The 15251-nt window shown below is 42.1% G+C and overlaps 1 protein-coding gene across 1 annotated transcript in view; it reads left to right on the top strand.

Annotated features, from left to right (window-relative positions):
• LOC102692827 (putative uncharacterized protein DDB_G0282133) overlaps positions 1-15251 on the top strand; it is a 78512-nt gene that overhangs the window by 51666 nt on the left and 11595 nt on the right. The window contains exons 29-46 of the mRNA XM_069191687.1: positions 254-544; positions 755-1024; positions 1154-1252; positions 1763-1852; positions 3164-3454; positions 4424-4603; positions 5096-5185; positions 5315-5413; positions 6143-6241; positions 7736-8026; positions 8996-9175; positions 9668-9757; positions 9887-9985; positions 10715-10813; positions 12989-13078; positions 13976-14143; positions 14657-14746; positions 14876-14974. Of these exons, the coding sequence (XP_069047788.1) occupies positions 254-544; positions 755-1024; positions 1154-1252; positions 1763-1852; positions 3164-3454; positions 4424-4603; positions 5096-5185; positions 5315-5413; positions 6143-6241; positions 7736-8026; positions 8996-9175; positions 9668-9757; positions 9887-9985; positions 10715-10813; positions 12989-13078; positions 13976-14143; positions 14657-14746; positions 14876-14974 (2715 nt within the window). The remainder of the gene's footprint in view (positions 1-253; positions 545-754; positions 1025-1153; positions 1253-1762; positions 1853-3163; positions 3455-4423; positions 4604-5095; positions 5186-5314; positions 5414-6142; positions 6242-7735; positions 8027-8995; positions 9176-9667; positions 9758-9886; positions 9986-10714; positions 10814-12988; positions 13079-13975; positions 14144-14656; positions 14747-14875; positions 14975-15251) is intronic.

The raw sequence follows: 15251 nt of genomic DNA, 5'->3' as shown, positions 1-15251 counted from the left end.
CCAAGTACAACAACCGCTATTACAAGTACTACTCCACCTGCTACCACCACAAGAATAACTTCAACTATGTCTTCAAATGCTCCATCTATGGAATCTGTAGCATCTCCAACCACAACACAAGCTCCAAGTATGAAAACCACTTTCCAAAGTACATCAGCTTCTTCAACGCCAACATCATCTCATCCAGCAAGTACGTCTCAACAATCCACTGATACGATAACCTCAATCAGCACTTCACATCCATCACCTGTAGCACCTACAGGATCTCCATCAACACCAACTTTTTCTTCAACAACAACAAGTGCGGTACCTCAAACCATAGATTCAAGTCCAACAACGACTACAAGTACAGCACTTCCGTCAACAACAACTCTCCTTCCTGCCTCAACAACTATGCAAACCACATCAACTGCGCCACCAAGTACAACAACCGCTATTACAAGTACTACTCCACCTGCTACCACCACACGAATAAATTCAACTACGTCTACAAATACTCCATCTATGGAATCTGTAGCATCTCCAACCACAACACAAGCTCCAAGTATGAAAACCACTTTCCACAGTACATCAGCTTCGTCAACACCAACAACAGCTGAACCAGCAAGTACTTCTCAACAATCCTCTGATATGATAACCTCAATCAGCACTTCATATCCATTACTTGTAGCACCTACAGCATCTCCATCAACACCTTCTTTTTCTTCAACAACAACAAGTGCAGTATCTCAAACCACAGATTCAAGTACAAAAGGTACTACAAGTACAGCGATTCCATCAACAACAACTCTCGTTCCTACTTCAACAACTATGAAATCCACATCAACTGCACCACCAAGTACAACAACCGCTATTACAAGTACTACTCCACCTGCTACCACCACAAGAATAACTTCAACTACGTCTACAAATACTCCATCTATGGAATCTGTAGCATCTCCAACCAGAACACAAGCTCCAAGTATGAGAACCACCTTCCAAAGTACATCAGCTTCTTCAACGCCAACATCATCTCATCCAGCAAGTACGTCTCAACAATCCACTGATACGATAACCTCAATCAGCACTTCACATCCATCACCTGTAGCACCTACAGGATCTCCATCAACACCAACTTTTTCTTTAACAACAAGTGCAGAACCTAAAACCACAGATTCAAGTACAAGAAGTACTACAAATACAGCATTTCCATCAACAACAACTCTCCTTCCTACTTCAACAACTATGAAAACCACATCAACTGCGCCACCAAGTACAACAACCGCTATTACAAGTACTACTCCACCTGCTACCACCACAAGAATAACTTCAACTACGTCTACAAATGCTCCATCTATGGAATCTCTAGCATCTCCAACCACAACAGAAGCTCCAATTATGAAAACCACTTTCCAAAGTACATCAGCTTCTTCAACGCCAACATCATCTCATCCAGCAAATACGTCTCAACAATCCACTGATACGATAACCTCAATCAGCACTTCACATCCATCACCTGTAGCACCTACAGCATCTCCATCAACACCAAGTTTTTCTTCAACAACAAGTGCAGTATCTCAAACCACAGATTCAAGTACAAAAGGTAGTACAAGTACAGCGATTCTATCAACAACAACTCTCCTTCCTACTTCAACAACTATGAAAACCACATCAACGGCACCACCAAGTACAACAACCGCTATTACAAGTACTACTCCACCTGCTACCACCACAAGAATAACTTCAACTATGTCTTCAAATGCTCCATCTATGCAATCTGTAGCATCTCCAACCACAACACAAGCTCCAAGTATGAGAACCACCTTCCAAAGTACATCAGCTTCTTCAACGCCAACATCATCTCATCCAGCAAGTACGTCTCAACAATCCACTGATACGATAACCTCAATCAGCACTTCACATCCATCACCTGTAGCACCTACAGGATCTCCACCAACACCAACTTTTTCTTCAACAACAACAAGTGCAGAACCTAAAACCACAGATTCAAGTACAAGAAGTACTACAAGTACAGCATTTCCATCAACAACAACTCTCCTTCCTACTTCAACAACTATGAAAACCACATCAACTGCGCCACCAAGTACAACAACCGCTATTACAAGTACTACTCCACCTGCTACCACCACAAGAATAACTTCAACTACGTCTACAAATGCTCCATCTATGGAATCTGTAGCATCTCCAACCACAACAGAAGCTCCAAGTATGAAAACCACTTTCCAAAATACATCAGCTTCTTCAACGCCAACATCATCTCATCCAGCAAATACGTCTCAACAATCCACTGATACGATAACCTCAATCAGCACTTCACATCCATCACCTGTAGCACCTACAGCATCTCCATCAACACCAAGTTTTTCTTCAACAACAAGTGCAGTATCTCAAACCACAGATTCAAGTACAAAAGGTAGTACAAGTACAGCACTTCCATCAACAACAACTCTCCTTCCTGCCTCAACAACTATGCAAACCACATCAACTGCGCCACCAAGTACAACAACCGCTATTACAAGTACTACTCCACCTGCTACCACCACAAGAATAACTTCAACTACGTCTTCAAATGCTCCATCTATGGAATCTGTAGCATCTCCAACCACAACAGAAGCTACAAGTATGAAAACCACTTTCCAAAGTACATTAGCTTCTTCAACGCCAACATCATCTCATCATGCAAATACGTCTCAACAATCCACTGATACGATAACCTCAATCAGCACTTCACATCCATCACTTGTAGCACCTACAGCATCTCCATCAACACCTTCTTTTTCTTCAACAACAACAAGTGCAGTATCTCAAACCACAGATTCAAGTACAAAAGGTACTACAAGTACAGCGATTCCATCAACAACAACTCTCCTTCCTACTTCAACAACTATGAAAACCACATCAACTGCACCACCAAGTACAACAACCGCTATTACAAGTACTACTCCACCTGCTACCACCACAAGAATAACTTCAACTATGTCTTCAAATGCTCCATCTATGGAATCTGTAGCATCTCCAACCACAACACAAGCTCCAAGTATGAAAACCACTTTCCAAAGTACATCAGCTTCTTCAACGCCAACATCATCTCATCCAGCAAGTACGTCTCAACAATCCACTGATACGATAACCTCAATCAGCACTTCACATCCATCACCTGTAGCACCTACAGGATCTCCATCAACACCAACTTTTTCTTCAACAACAACAAGTGCGGTACCTCAAACCATAGATTCAAGTCCAACAACGACTACAAGTACAGCACTTCCGTCAACAACAACTCTCCTTCCTGCCTCAACAACTATGCAAACCACATCAACTGCGCCACCAAGTACAACAACCGCTATTACAAGTACTACTCCACCTGCTACCACCACACGAATAAATTCAACTACGTCTACAAATACTCCATCTATGGAATCTGTAGCATCTCCAACCACAACACAAGCTCCAAGTATGAAAACCACTTTCCACAGTACATCAGCTTCGTCAACACCAACAACAGCTGAACCAGCAAGTACTTCTCAACAATCCTCTGATATGATAACCTCAATCAGCACTTCATATCCATTACTTGTAGCACCTACAGCATCTCCATCAACACCTTCTTTTTCTTCAACAACAACAAGTGCAGTATCTCAAACCACAGATTCAAGTACAAAAGGTACTACAAGTACAGCGATTCCATCAACAACAACTCTCCTTCCTACTTCAACAACTATGAAAACCACATCAACTGCACCACCAAGTACAACAACCGCTATTACAAGTACTACTCCACCTGCTACCACCACAAGAATAACTTCAACTATGTCTTCAAATGCTCCATCTATGGAATCTGTAGCATCTCCAGCCACAACACAAGCTCCAAGTATGAAAACCACTTTCCAAAGTACATCAGCTTCTTCAACGCCAACATCATCTCATCCAGCAAGTACGTCTCAACAATCCACTGATACAATAACCTCAATCAGCACTTCACATCCATCAACTGTAGCACCTACAGGATCTCCATCAACACCAACTTTTTCTTCAACAACAACAAGTGCAGAACCTAAAACCACAGATTCAAGTACAAGAAGTACTACAAAAACAGCGCTTCCATCAAAAACAACTCTCCTTCCTCCTTCAACAACTATGAAAACCACATCAGGTGCGCCACCAAGTACAACAACCGCTATTACAAGAACTACTCCACCTGCTACCACCACAAGAATAACTTCAACTACGTCTACAAATGCTCCATCTATGGAATCTGTAGCATCTCCAGCCACAACACAAGCTCCAAGTATGAAAACCACTTTCCAAAGTACATCAGCTTCGTCAACACCAACAACATCTCAACCAGCAAGTACTTCTCAACAATCCACTGATACGATAACCTCAATCAGCACTTCACATCCATCACCTGTACCACCTTCAGCATCTCCATCAACACCAACTTTTTCTTCAACAACAACAAGTGCGGTACCTCAAACCATAGATTCAAGTCCAACAACGACTGCAAGCACAGCACTTCCGTCAACAACAACTCTCCTTCCTGCCTCAACAACTATGCAAACCATATCAACTGCGCCACCAAGTACAACAACCGCTATTACAAGTACTACTCCACCTGCTACCACCACAAGAATAACTTCAACTAAGTCTACAAATACTCCATCTATGGAATCTGTAGCATCTCCAACCACAACACAAGCTCCAAGTATGAAAACCACTTTCCAAAGTACATCAGCTTCGTCAACACCAACAACAGCTGAACCAGCAAGTACTGCTCAACAATCCACTGATATGATAACCTCAATCAGTACTTCACATCCATCACTTGTAGCACCTACAGCATCTCCATCAACACCTTCTTTTTCTTCAACAACAACAAGTGCAGTATCTCAAACCACAGATTCAAGTACAAAAGGTACTACAAGTACAGCGATTCCATCAACAACAACTCTCCTTCCTACTTCAACAACTATGAAAACCACATCAACTGCACCACCAAGTACAACAACCGCTATTACAAGTACTACTCCACCTGCTACCACCACAAGAATAACTTCAACTACGTCTACAAATACTCCATCTATGGAATCTGTAGCATCTCCAACCGCAACACAAGCTCCAAGTATGAGAACCACCTTCCAAAGTACATCAGCTTCTTCAACGCCAACATCATCTCATCCAGCAAGTACGTCTCAACAATCCACTGATACGATAACCTCAATCAGCACTTCACATCCATCCCCTGTAGCACCTACAGGATCTCCATCAACACCAACTTTTTCTTCAACAACAAGTGCAGAACCTAAAACCACAGATTCAAGTACAAGAAGTACTACAAATACAGCATTTCCATCAACAACAACTCTCCTTCCTACTTCAACAACTATGAAAACTACATCAACTGCGCCACCAAGTACAACAACCGCTATTACAAGTACTACTCCACCTGCTACCACCACAAGAATAACTTCAACTACGTCTACAAATGCTCCATCTATGGAATCTCTAGCATCTCCAACCACAACAGAAGCTCCAATTATGAAAACCACTTTCCAAAGTACATCAGCTTCTTCAACGCCAACATCATCTCATCCAGCAAATACGTCTCAACAATCCACTGATACGATAACCTCAATCAGCACTTCACATCCATCACCTTTAGCACCTACAGCATCTCCATCAACACCAAGTTTTTCTTCAACAACAACAAGTGCAGTATCTCAAACCACAGATTCAAGTACAAAAGGTAGTACAAGTACAGCGATTCCATCAACAACTCTCCTTCCTGCCTCAACAACTATGCAAACCACATCAACTGCGCCACCAATTACAACAACCGCTATTACAAGTACTACTCCTCCTGCTACCACCACAAGAATAACTTCAACTACGTCTACAAATGCTCCATCTATGGAATCTGTTGCATCTCCAACCACAACAGAAGCTCCAAGTATGAAAACCACTTTCCAAAGTACATCAGCTTCTTCAACGCCAACATCATCTCATCCAGCAAGTACGTCTCAACAATCCACTGATACGATAACCTCAATCAGCACTTCACATCCATCACCTGTAGCACCTACAGGATCTCCATCAACACCAACTTTTTCTTCAACAACAAGTGCAGAACCTAAAACCACAGATTCAAGTACAAGAAGTACTACAAATACAGCATTTCCATCAACAACAACTCTCCTTCCTACTTCAACAACTATGAAAACTACATCAACTGCGCCACCAAGTACAACAACCGCTATTACAAGTACTACTCCACCTGCTACCACCACAAGAATAACTTCAACTACGTCTACAAATGCTCCATCTATGGAATCTCTAGCATCTCCAACCACAACAGAAGCTCCAATTATGAAAACCACTTTCCAAAGTACATCAGCTTCTTCAACGCCAACATCATCTCATCCAGCAAATACGTCTCAACAATCCACTGATACGATAACCTCAATCAGCACTTCACATCCATCACCTGTAGCACCTACAGCATCTCCATCAACACCAAGTTTTTCTTCAACAACAACAAGTGCAGTATCTCAAACCACAGATTCAAGTACAAAAGGTAGTACAAGTACAGCGATTCCATCAACAACTCTCCTTCCTGCCTCAACAAGTATGCAAACCACATCAACTGCGCCACCAAGTACAACAACCGCTATTACAAGTACTACTCCACCTGCTACCACCACAAGAATAACTTCAACTACGTCTACAAATGCTCCATCTATGGAATCTGTAGCATCTCCAACCACAACAGAAGCTCCAAGTATGAAAACCACTTTCCAAAATACATCAGCTTCTTCAACGCCAACATCATCTCATCCAGCAAATACGTCTCAACAATCCACTGATACGATAACCTCAATCAGCACTTCACATCCATCACCTGTAGCACCTACAGCATCTCCATCAACACCAAGTTTTTCTTCAACAACAAGTGCAGTATCTCAAACCACAGATTCAAGTACAAAAGGTAGTACAAGTACAGCACTTCCATCAACAACAACTCTCCTTCCTGCCTCAACAACTATGCAAACCACATCAACTGCGCCACCAAGTACAACAACCGCTATTACAAGTACTACTCCACCTGCTACCACCACAAGAATAACTTCAACTACGTCTTCAAATGCTCCATCTATGGAATCTGTAGCATCTCCAACCACAACAGAAGCTACAAGTATGAAAACCACTTTCCAAAGTACATTAGCTTCTTCAACGCCAACATCATCTCATCATGCAAATACGTCTCAACAATCCACTGATACGATAACCTCAATCAGCACTTCACATCCATCACTTGTAGCACCTACAGCATCTCCATCAACACCTTCTTTTTCTTCAACAACAACAAGTGCAGTATCTCAAACCACAGATTCAAGTACAAAAGGTACTACAAGTACAGCGATTCCATCAACAACAACTCTCCTTCCTACTTCAACAACTATGAAAACCACATCAACTGCACCACCAAGTACAACAACCGCTATTACAAGTACTACTCCACCTGCTACCACCACAAGAATAACTTCAACTATGTCTTCAAATGCTCCATCTATGGAATCTGTAGCATCTCCAACCACAACACAAGCTCCAAGTATGAAAACCACTTTCCAAAGTACATCAGCTTCTTCAACGCCAACATCATCTCATCCAGCAAGTACGTCTCAACAATCCACTGATACGATAACCTCAATCAGCACTTCACATCCATCACCTGTAGCACCTACAGGATCTCCATCAACACCAACTTTTTCTTCAACAACAACAAGTGCGGTACCTCAAACCATAGATTCAAGTCCAACAACGACTACAAGTACAGCACTTCCGTCAACAACAACTCTCCTTCCTGCCTCAACAACTATGCAAACCACATCAACTGCGCCACCAAGTACAACAACCGCTATTACAAGTACTACTCCACCTGCTACCACCACACGAATAAATTCAACTACGTCTACAAATACTCCATCTATGGAATCTGTAGCATCTCCAACCACAACACAAGCTCCAAGTATGAAAACCACTTTCCACAGTACATCAGCTTCGTCAACACCAACAACAGCTGAACCAGCAAGTACTTCTCAACAATCCTCTGATATGATAACCTCAATCAGCACTTCATATCCATTACTTGTAGCACCTACAGCATCTCCATCAACACCTTCTTTTTCTTCAACAACAACAAGTGCAGTATCTCAAACCACAGATTCAAGTACAAAAGGTACTACAAGTACAGCGATTCCATCAACAACAACTCTCCTTCCTACTTCAACAACTATGAAAACCACATCAACTGCACCACCAAGTACAACAACCGCTATTACAAGTACTACTCCACCTGCTACCACCACAAGAATAACTTCAACTATGTCTTCAAATGCTCCATCTATGGAATCTGTAGCATCTCCAGCCACAACACAAGCTCCAAGTATGAAAACCACTTTCCAAAGTACATCAGCTTCTTCAACGCCAACATCATCTCATCCAGCAAGTACGTCTCAACAATCCACTGATACAATAACCTCAATCAGCACTTCACATCCATCAACTGTAGCACCTACAGGATCTCCATCAACACCAACTTTTTCTTCAACAACAACAAGTGCAGAACCTAAAACCACAGATTCAAGTACAAGAAGTACTACAAAAACAGCGCTTCCATCAAAAACAACTCTCCTTCCTCCTTCAACAACTATGAAAACCACATCAGGTGCGCCACCAAGTACAACAACCGCTATTACAAGAACTACTCCACCTGCTACCACCACAAGAATAACTTCAACTACGTCTACAAATGCTCCATCTATGGAATCTGTAGCATCTCCAGCCACAACACAAGCTCCAAGTATGAAAACCACTTTCCAAAGTACATCAGCTTCGTCAACACCAACAACATCTCAACCAGCAAGTACTTCTCAACAATCCACTGATACGATAACCTCAATCAGCACTTCACATCCATCACCTGTACCACCTTCAGCATCTCCATCAACACCAACTTTTTCTTCAACAACAACAAGTGCGGTACCTCAAACCATAGATTCAAGTCCAACAACGACTGCAAGCACAGCACTTCCGTCAACAACAACTCTCCTTCCTGCCTCAACAACTATGCAAACCATATCAACTGCGCCACCAAGTACAACAACCGCTATTACAAGTACTACTCCACCTGCTACCACCACAAGAATAACTTCAACTAAGTCTACAAATACTCCATCTATGGAATCTGTAGCATCTCCAACCACAACACAAGCTCCAAGTATGAAAACCACTTTCCAAAGTACATCAGCTTCGTCAACACCAACAACAGCTGAACCAGCAAGTACTGCTCAACAATCCACTGATATGATAACCTCAATCAGTACTTCACATCCATCACTTGTAGCACCTACAGCATCTCCATCAACACCTTCTTTTTCTTCAACAACAACAAGTGCAGTATCTCAAACCACAGATTCAAGTACAAAAGGTACTACAAGTACAGCGATTCCATCAACAACAACTCTCCTTCCTACTTCAACAACTATGAAAACCACATCAACTGCACCACCAAGTACAACAACCGCTATTACAAGTACTACTCCACCTGCTACCACCACAAGAATAACTTCAACTACGTCTACAAATACTCCATCTATGGAATCTGTAGCATCTCCAACCGCAACACAAGCTCCAAGTATGAGAACCACCTTCCAAAGTACATCAGCTTCTTCAACGCCAACATCATCTCATCCAGCAAGTACGTCTCAACAATCCACTGATACGATAACCTCAATCAGCACTTCACATCCATCCCCTGTAGCACCTACAGGATCTCCATCAACACCAACTTTTTCTTCAACAACAAGTGCAGAACCTAAAACCACAGATTCAAGTACAAGAAGTACTACAAATACAGCATTTCCATCAACAACAACTCTCCTTCCTACTTCAACAACTATGAAAACTACATCAACTGCGCCACCAAGTACAACAACCGCTATTACAAGTACTACTCCACCTGCTACCACCACAAGAATAACTTCAACTACGTCTACAAATGCTCCATCTATGGAATCTCTAGCATCTCCAACCACAACAGAAGCTCCAATTATGAAAACCACTTTCCAAAGTACATCAGCTTCTTCAACGCCAACATCATCTCATCCAGCAAATACGTCTCAACAATCCACTGATACGATAACCTCAATCAGCACTTCACATCCATCACCTTTAGCACCTACAGCATCTCCATCAACACCAAGTTTTTCTTCAACAACAACAAGTGCAGTATCTCAAACCACAGATTCAAGTACAAAAGGTAGTACAAGTACAGCGATTCCATCAACAACTCTCCTTCCTGCCTCAACAACTATGCAAACCACATCAACTGCGCCACCAATTACAACAACCGCTATTACAAGTACTACTCCTCCTGCTACCACCACAAGAATAACTTCAACTACGTCTACAAATGCTCCATCTATGGAATCTGTTGCATCTCCAACCACAACAGAAGCTCCAAGTATGAAAACCACTTTCCAAAGTACATCAGCTTCTTCAACGCCAACATCATCTCATCCAGCAAGTACGTCTCAACAATCCACTGATACGATAACCTCAATCAGCACTTCACATCCATCACCTGTAGCACCTACAGGATCTCCATCAACACCAACTTTTTCTTCAACAACAAGTGCAGAACCTAAAACCACAGATTCAAGTACAAGAAGTACTACAAATACAGCATTTCCATCAACAACAACTCTCCTTCCTACTTCAACAACTATGAAAACTACATCAACTGCGCCACCAAGTACAACAACCGCTATTACAAGTACTACTCCACCTGCTACCACCACAAGAATAACTTCAACTACGTCTACAAATGCTCCATCTATGGAATCTCTAGCATCTCCAACCACAACAGAAGCTCCAATTATGAAAACCACTTTCCAAAGTACATCAGCTTCTTCAACGCCAACATCATCTCATCCAGCAAATACGTCTCAACAATCCACTGATACGATAACCTCAATCAGCACTTCACATCCATCACCTGTAGCACCTACAGCATCTCCATCAACACCAAGTTTTTCTTCAACAACAACAAGTGCAGTATCTCAAACCACAGATTCAAGTACAAAAGGTAGTACAAGTACAGCGATTCCATCAACAACTCTCCTTCCTGCCTCAACAAGTATGCAAACCACATCAACTGCGCCACCAAGTACAACAACCGCTATTACAAGTACTACTCCACCTGCTACCACCACAAGAATAACTTCAACTACGTCTACAAATGCTCCATCTATGGAATCTGTTGCATCTCCAACCACAACAGAAGCTCCAAGTATGAAAACCACTTTCCAAAGTACATCAGCTTCTTCAACGCCAACATCATCTCATCCAGCAAGTACGTCTCAACAATCCACTGATACGATAACCTCAATCAGCACTTCACATCCATCACTTGTAGCACCTACAGCATCTCCATCAACACCTTCTTTTTCTTCAACAACAACAAGTGCAGTATCTCAAACCACAGATTCAAGTACAAAAGGTACTACAAGTACAGCGATTCCATCAACAACAACTCTCCTTCCTACTTCAACAACTATGAAAACCACATCAATGGCACCACCAAGTACAACAACCGCTATTACAAGTACTACTCCACCTGCTACCACCACAAGAATAACTTCAACTATGTCTTCAAATACTCCATCTATGCAATCTGTAGCATCTCCAACCACAACACAAGCTCCAAGTATGAGAACCACTTTCCAAAGTACATCAGCTTCTTCAACGCCAACATCATCTCATCCAGCAAATACGTCTCAACAATCCACTGATACGATAACCTCAATCAGCACTTCACATCCATCACCTGTAGCACCTACAGGATCTCCACCAACACCAACTTTTTCTTCAACAACAACAAGTGCAGAACCTAAAACCACAGATTCAAGTACAAGAAGTACTACAAGTACAGCATTTCCATCAACAACAACTCTCCTTCCTACTTCAACAACTATGAAAACCACATCAACTGCGCCACCAAGTACAACAACCGCTATTACAAGTACTACTCCACCTGCTACCACCACAAGAATAACTTCAACTACGTCTACAAATGCTCCATCTATGGAATCTGTAGCACCTCCAACCACAACAGAAGCTCCAAGTATGAAAACCACTTTCCAAAGTACATCAGCTTCTTCAACGCCAACATCATCTCATCCAGCAAATACGTCTCAACAATCCACTGATACGATAACCTCAATCAGCACTTCACATCCATCACCTGTAGCACCTACAGCATCTCCATCAACACCAAGTTTTTCTTCAACAACAAGTGCAGTATCTCAAACCACAGATTCAAGTACAAAAGGTAGTACAAGTACAGCACTTCCATCAACAACAACTCTCCTTCCTGCCTCAACAACTATGCAAACCACATCAACTGCGCCACCAAGTACAACAACCACTATTACAAGTACTACTCCACCTGCTACCACCACAAGAATAACTTCAACTACGTCTTCAAATGCTCCATCTATGGAATCTGTAGCATCTCCAACCACAACAGAAGCTACAAGTATGAAAACCACTTTCCAAAGTACATTAGCTTCTTCAACGCCAACATCATCTCATCATGCAAATACGTCTCAACAATCCACTGATACGATAACCTCAATCAGCACTTCACATCCATCACTTGTAGCACCTACAGCATCTCCATCAACACCTTCTTTTTCTTCAACAACAACAAGTGCAGTATCTCAAATCACAGATTCAAGTACAAAAGGTACTACAAGTACAGCGATTCCATCAACAACAACTCTCCTTCCTACTTCAACAACTATGAAAACCACATCAACGGCACCACCAAGTACAACAACCGCTATTACAAGTACTACTCCACCTGCTACCACCACAAGAATAACTTCAACTATGTCTTCAAATGCTCCATCTATGCAATCTGTAGCATCTCCAACCACAACACAAGCTCCAAGTATGAGAACCACCTTCCAAAGTACATCAGCTTCTTCAAAGCCAACATCATCTCATCCAGCAAGTACGTCTCAACAATCCACTGATACGATAACCTCAATCAGCACTTCACATCCATCACCTGTAGCACCTACAGGATCTCCACCAACACCAACTTTTTCTTCAACAACAACAAGTGCAGAACCTAAAACCACAGATTCAAGTACAAGAAGTACTACAAGTACAGCATTTCCATCAACAACAACTCTCCTTCCTACTTCAACAACTATGAAAACCACATCAACTGCGCCACCAAGTACAACAACCGCTATTACAAGTACTACTCCACCTGCTACCACCACAAGAATAACTTCAACTACGTCTACAAATGCTCCATCTATGGAATCTGTAGCATCTCCAACCACAACAGAAGCTCCAAGTATGAAAACCACTTTCCAAAGTACATCAGCTTCTTCAACGCCAACATCATCTCATCCAGCAAATACGTCTCAACAATCCACTGATACGATAACCTCAATCAGCACTTCACATCCATCACCTGTAGCACCTACAGCATCTCCATCAACACCAAGTTTTTCTTCAACAACAACAAGTGCAGTATCTCAAACCACAGATTCAAGTACAAAAGGTAGTACAAGTACAGCACTTCCATCAACAACAACTCTCCTTCCTGCCTCAACAACTATGCAAACCACATCAACTGCGCCACCAAGTACAACAACCGCTATTACAAGTACTACTCCACGTGCTACCACCACAAGAATAACTTCAACTACATTTACAAATGCTCCATCTATGGAATCTGTAGCATCTCCAACCACAACAGAAGCTCCAAATATGAAAACCACTTTCCAAAGTACATCAGCTTCTTCAACGCCAACATCATCTCATCCAGCAAGTACGTCTCAACAATCCACTGATACGATAACCTCAATCAGCACTTCACATCCATCACCTGTAGCACCTTCAGCATCTCCATCAACACCAAATTTTTCTTCAACAAAAACAAGTGCGGTACCTCAAACCATAGATTCAAGTCCAACAACGACTACAAGTACAGCACTTCCGTCAACAACAACTCTCCTTCCTGCCTCAACAATTATGCAAACCACATCAACTGCGCCACCAAGTACAACAACCGCTATTACAAGTACTACTCCACCTGCTACCACCACAAGAATAACTTCAACTACGTCTACAAATACTCCATCTATGGAATCTGTAGCATCTCCAACCACAACACAAGCTCCAAGTATGAAAACCACTTTCCAAAGTACATCAGCTTCGTCAACACCAACAACAGCTGAACCAGCAAGTACTGCTCAACAATCCACTGATATGATAACCTCAATCAGTACTTCACATCCATCACTTGTAGCACCTACAGCATCTCCATCAACACCTTCTTTTTCTTCAACAACAACAAGTGCAGTATCTCAAACCACAGATTCAAGTACAAAAGGTACTACAAGTACAGCGATTCCATCAACAACAACTCTCCTTCCTACTTCAACAACTATGAAAACCACATCAACTGCACCACCAAGTACAACAACCGCTATTACAAGTACTACTCCACCTGCTACCACCACAAGAATAACTTCAACTACGTCTACAAATACTCCATCTATGGAATCTGTAGCATCTCCAACCGCAACACAAGCTCCAAGTATGAGAACCACCTTCCAAAGTACATCAGCTTCTTCAACGCCAACATCATCTCATCCAGCAAGTACGTCTCAACAATCCACTGATACGATAACCTCAATCAGCACTTCACATCCATCCCCTGTAGCACCTACAGGATCTCCATCAACACCAACTTTTTCTTCAACAACAAGTGCAGAACCTAAAACCACAGATTCAAGTACAAGAAGTACTACAAATACAGCATTTCCATCAACAACAACTCTCCTTCCTACTTCAACAACTATGAAAACTACATCAACTGCGCCACCAAGTACAACAACCGCTATTACAAGTACTACTCCACCTGCTACCACCACAAGAATAACTTCAACTACGTCTACAAATGCTCCATCTATGGAATCTCTAGCATCTCCAACCACAACAGAAGCTCCAATTATGAAAACCACTTTCCAAAGTACATCAGCTTCTTCAACGCCAACATCATCTCATCCAGCAAATACGTCTCAACAATCCACTGATACGATAACCTCAATCAGCACTTCACATCCATCACCTTTAGCACCTACAGCATCTCCATCAACACCAAG

The sequence above is a fragment of the Lepisosteus oculatus genome, chromosome 6 (genome assembly GCF_040954835.1).
Source record: "Lepisosteus oculatus isolate fLepOcu1 chromosome 6, fLepOcu1.hap2, whole genome shotgun sequence".
In the NCBI taxonomy this organism is placed as follows: domain Eukaryota; kingdom Metazoa; phylum Chordata; class Actinopteri; order Semionotiformes; family Lepisosteidae; genus Lepisosteus; species Lepisosteus oculatus.
The sequence above is the reverse complement of the archived record's forward strand: the minus strand, read 5'-3'. Positions and strand labels throughout refer to the sequence as shown.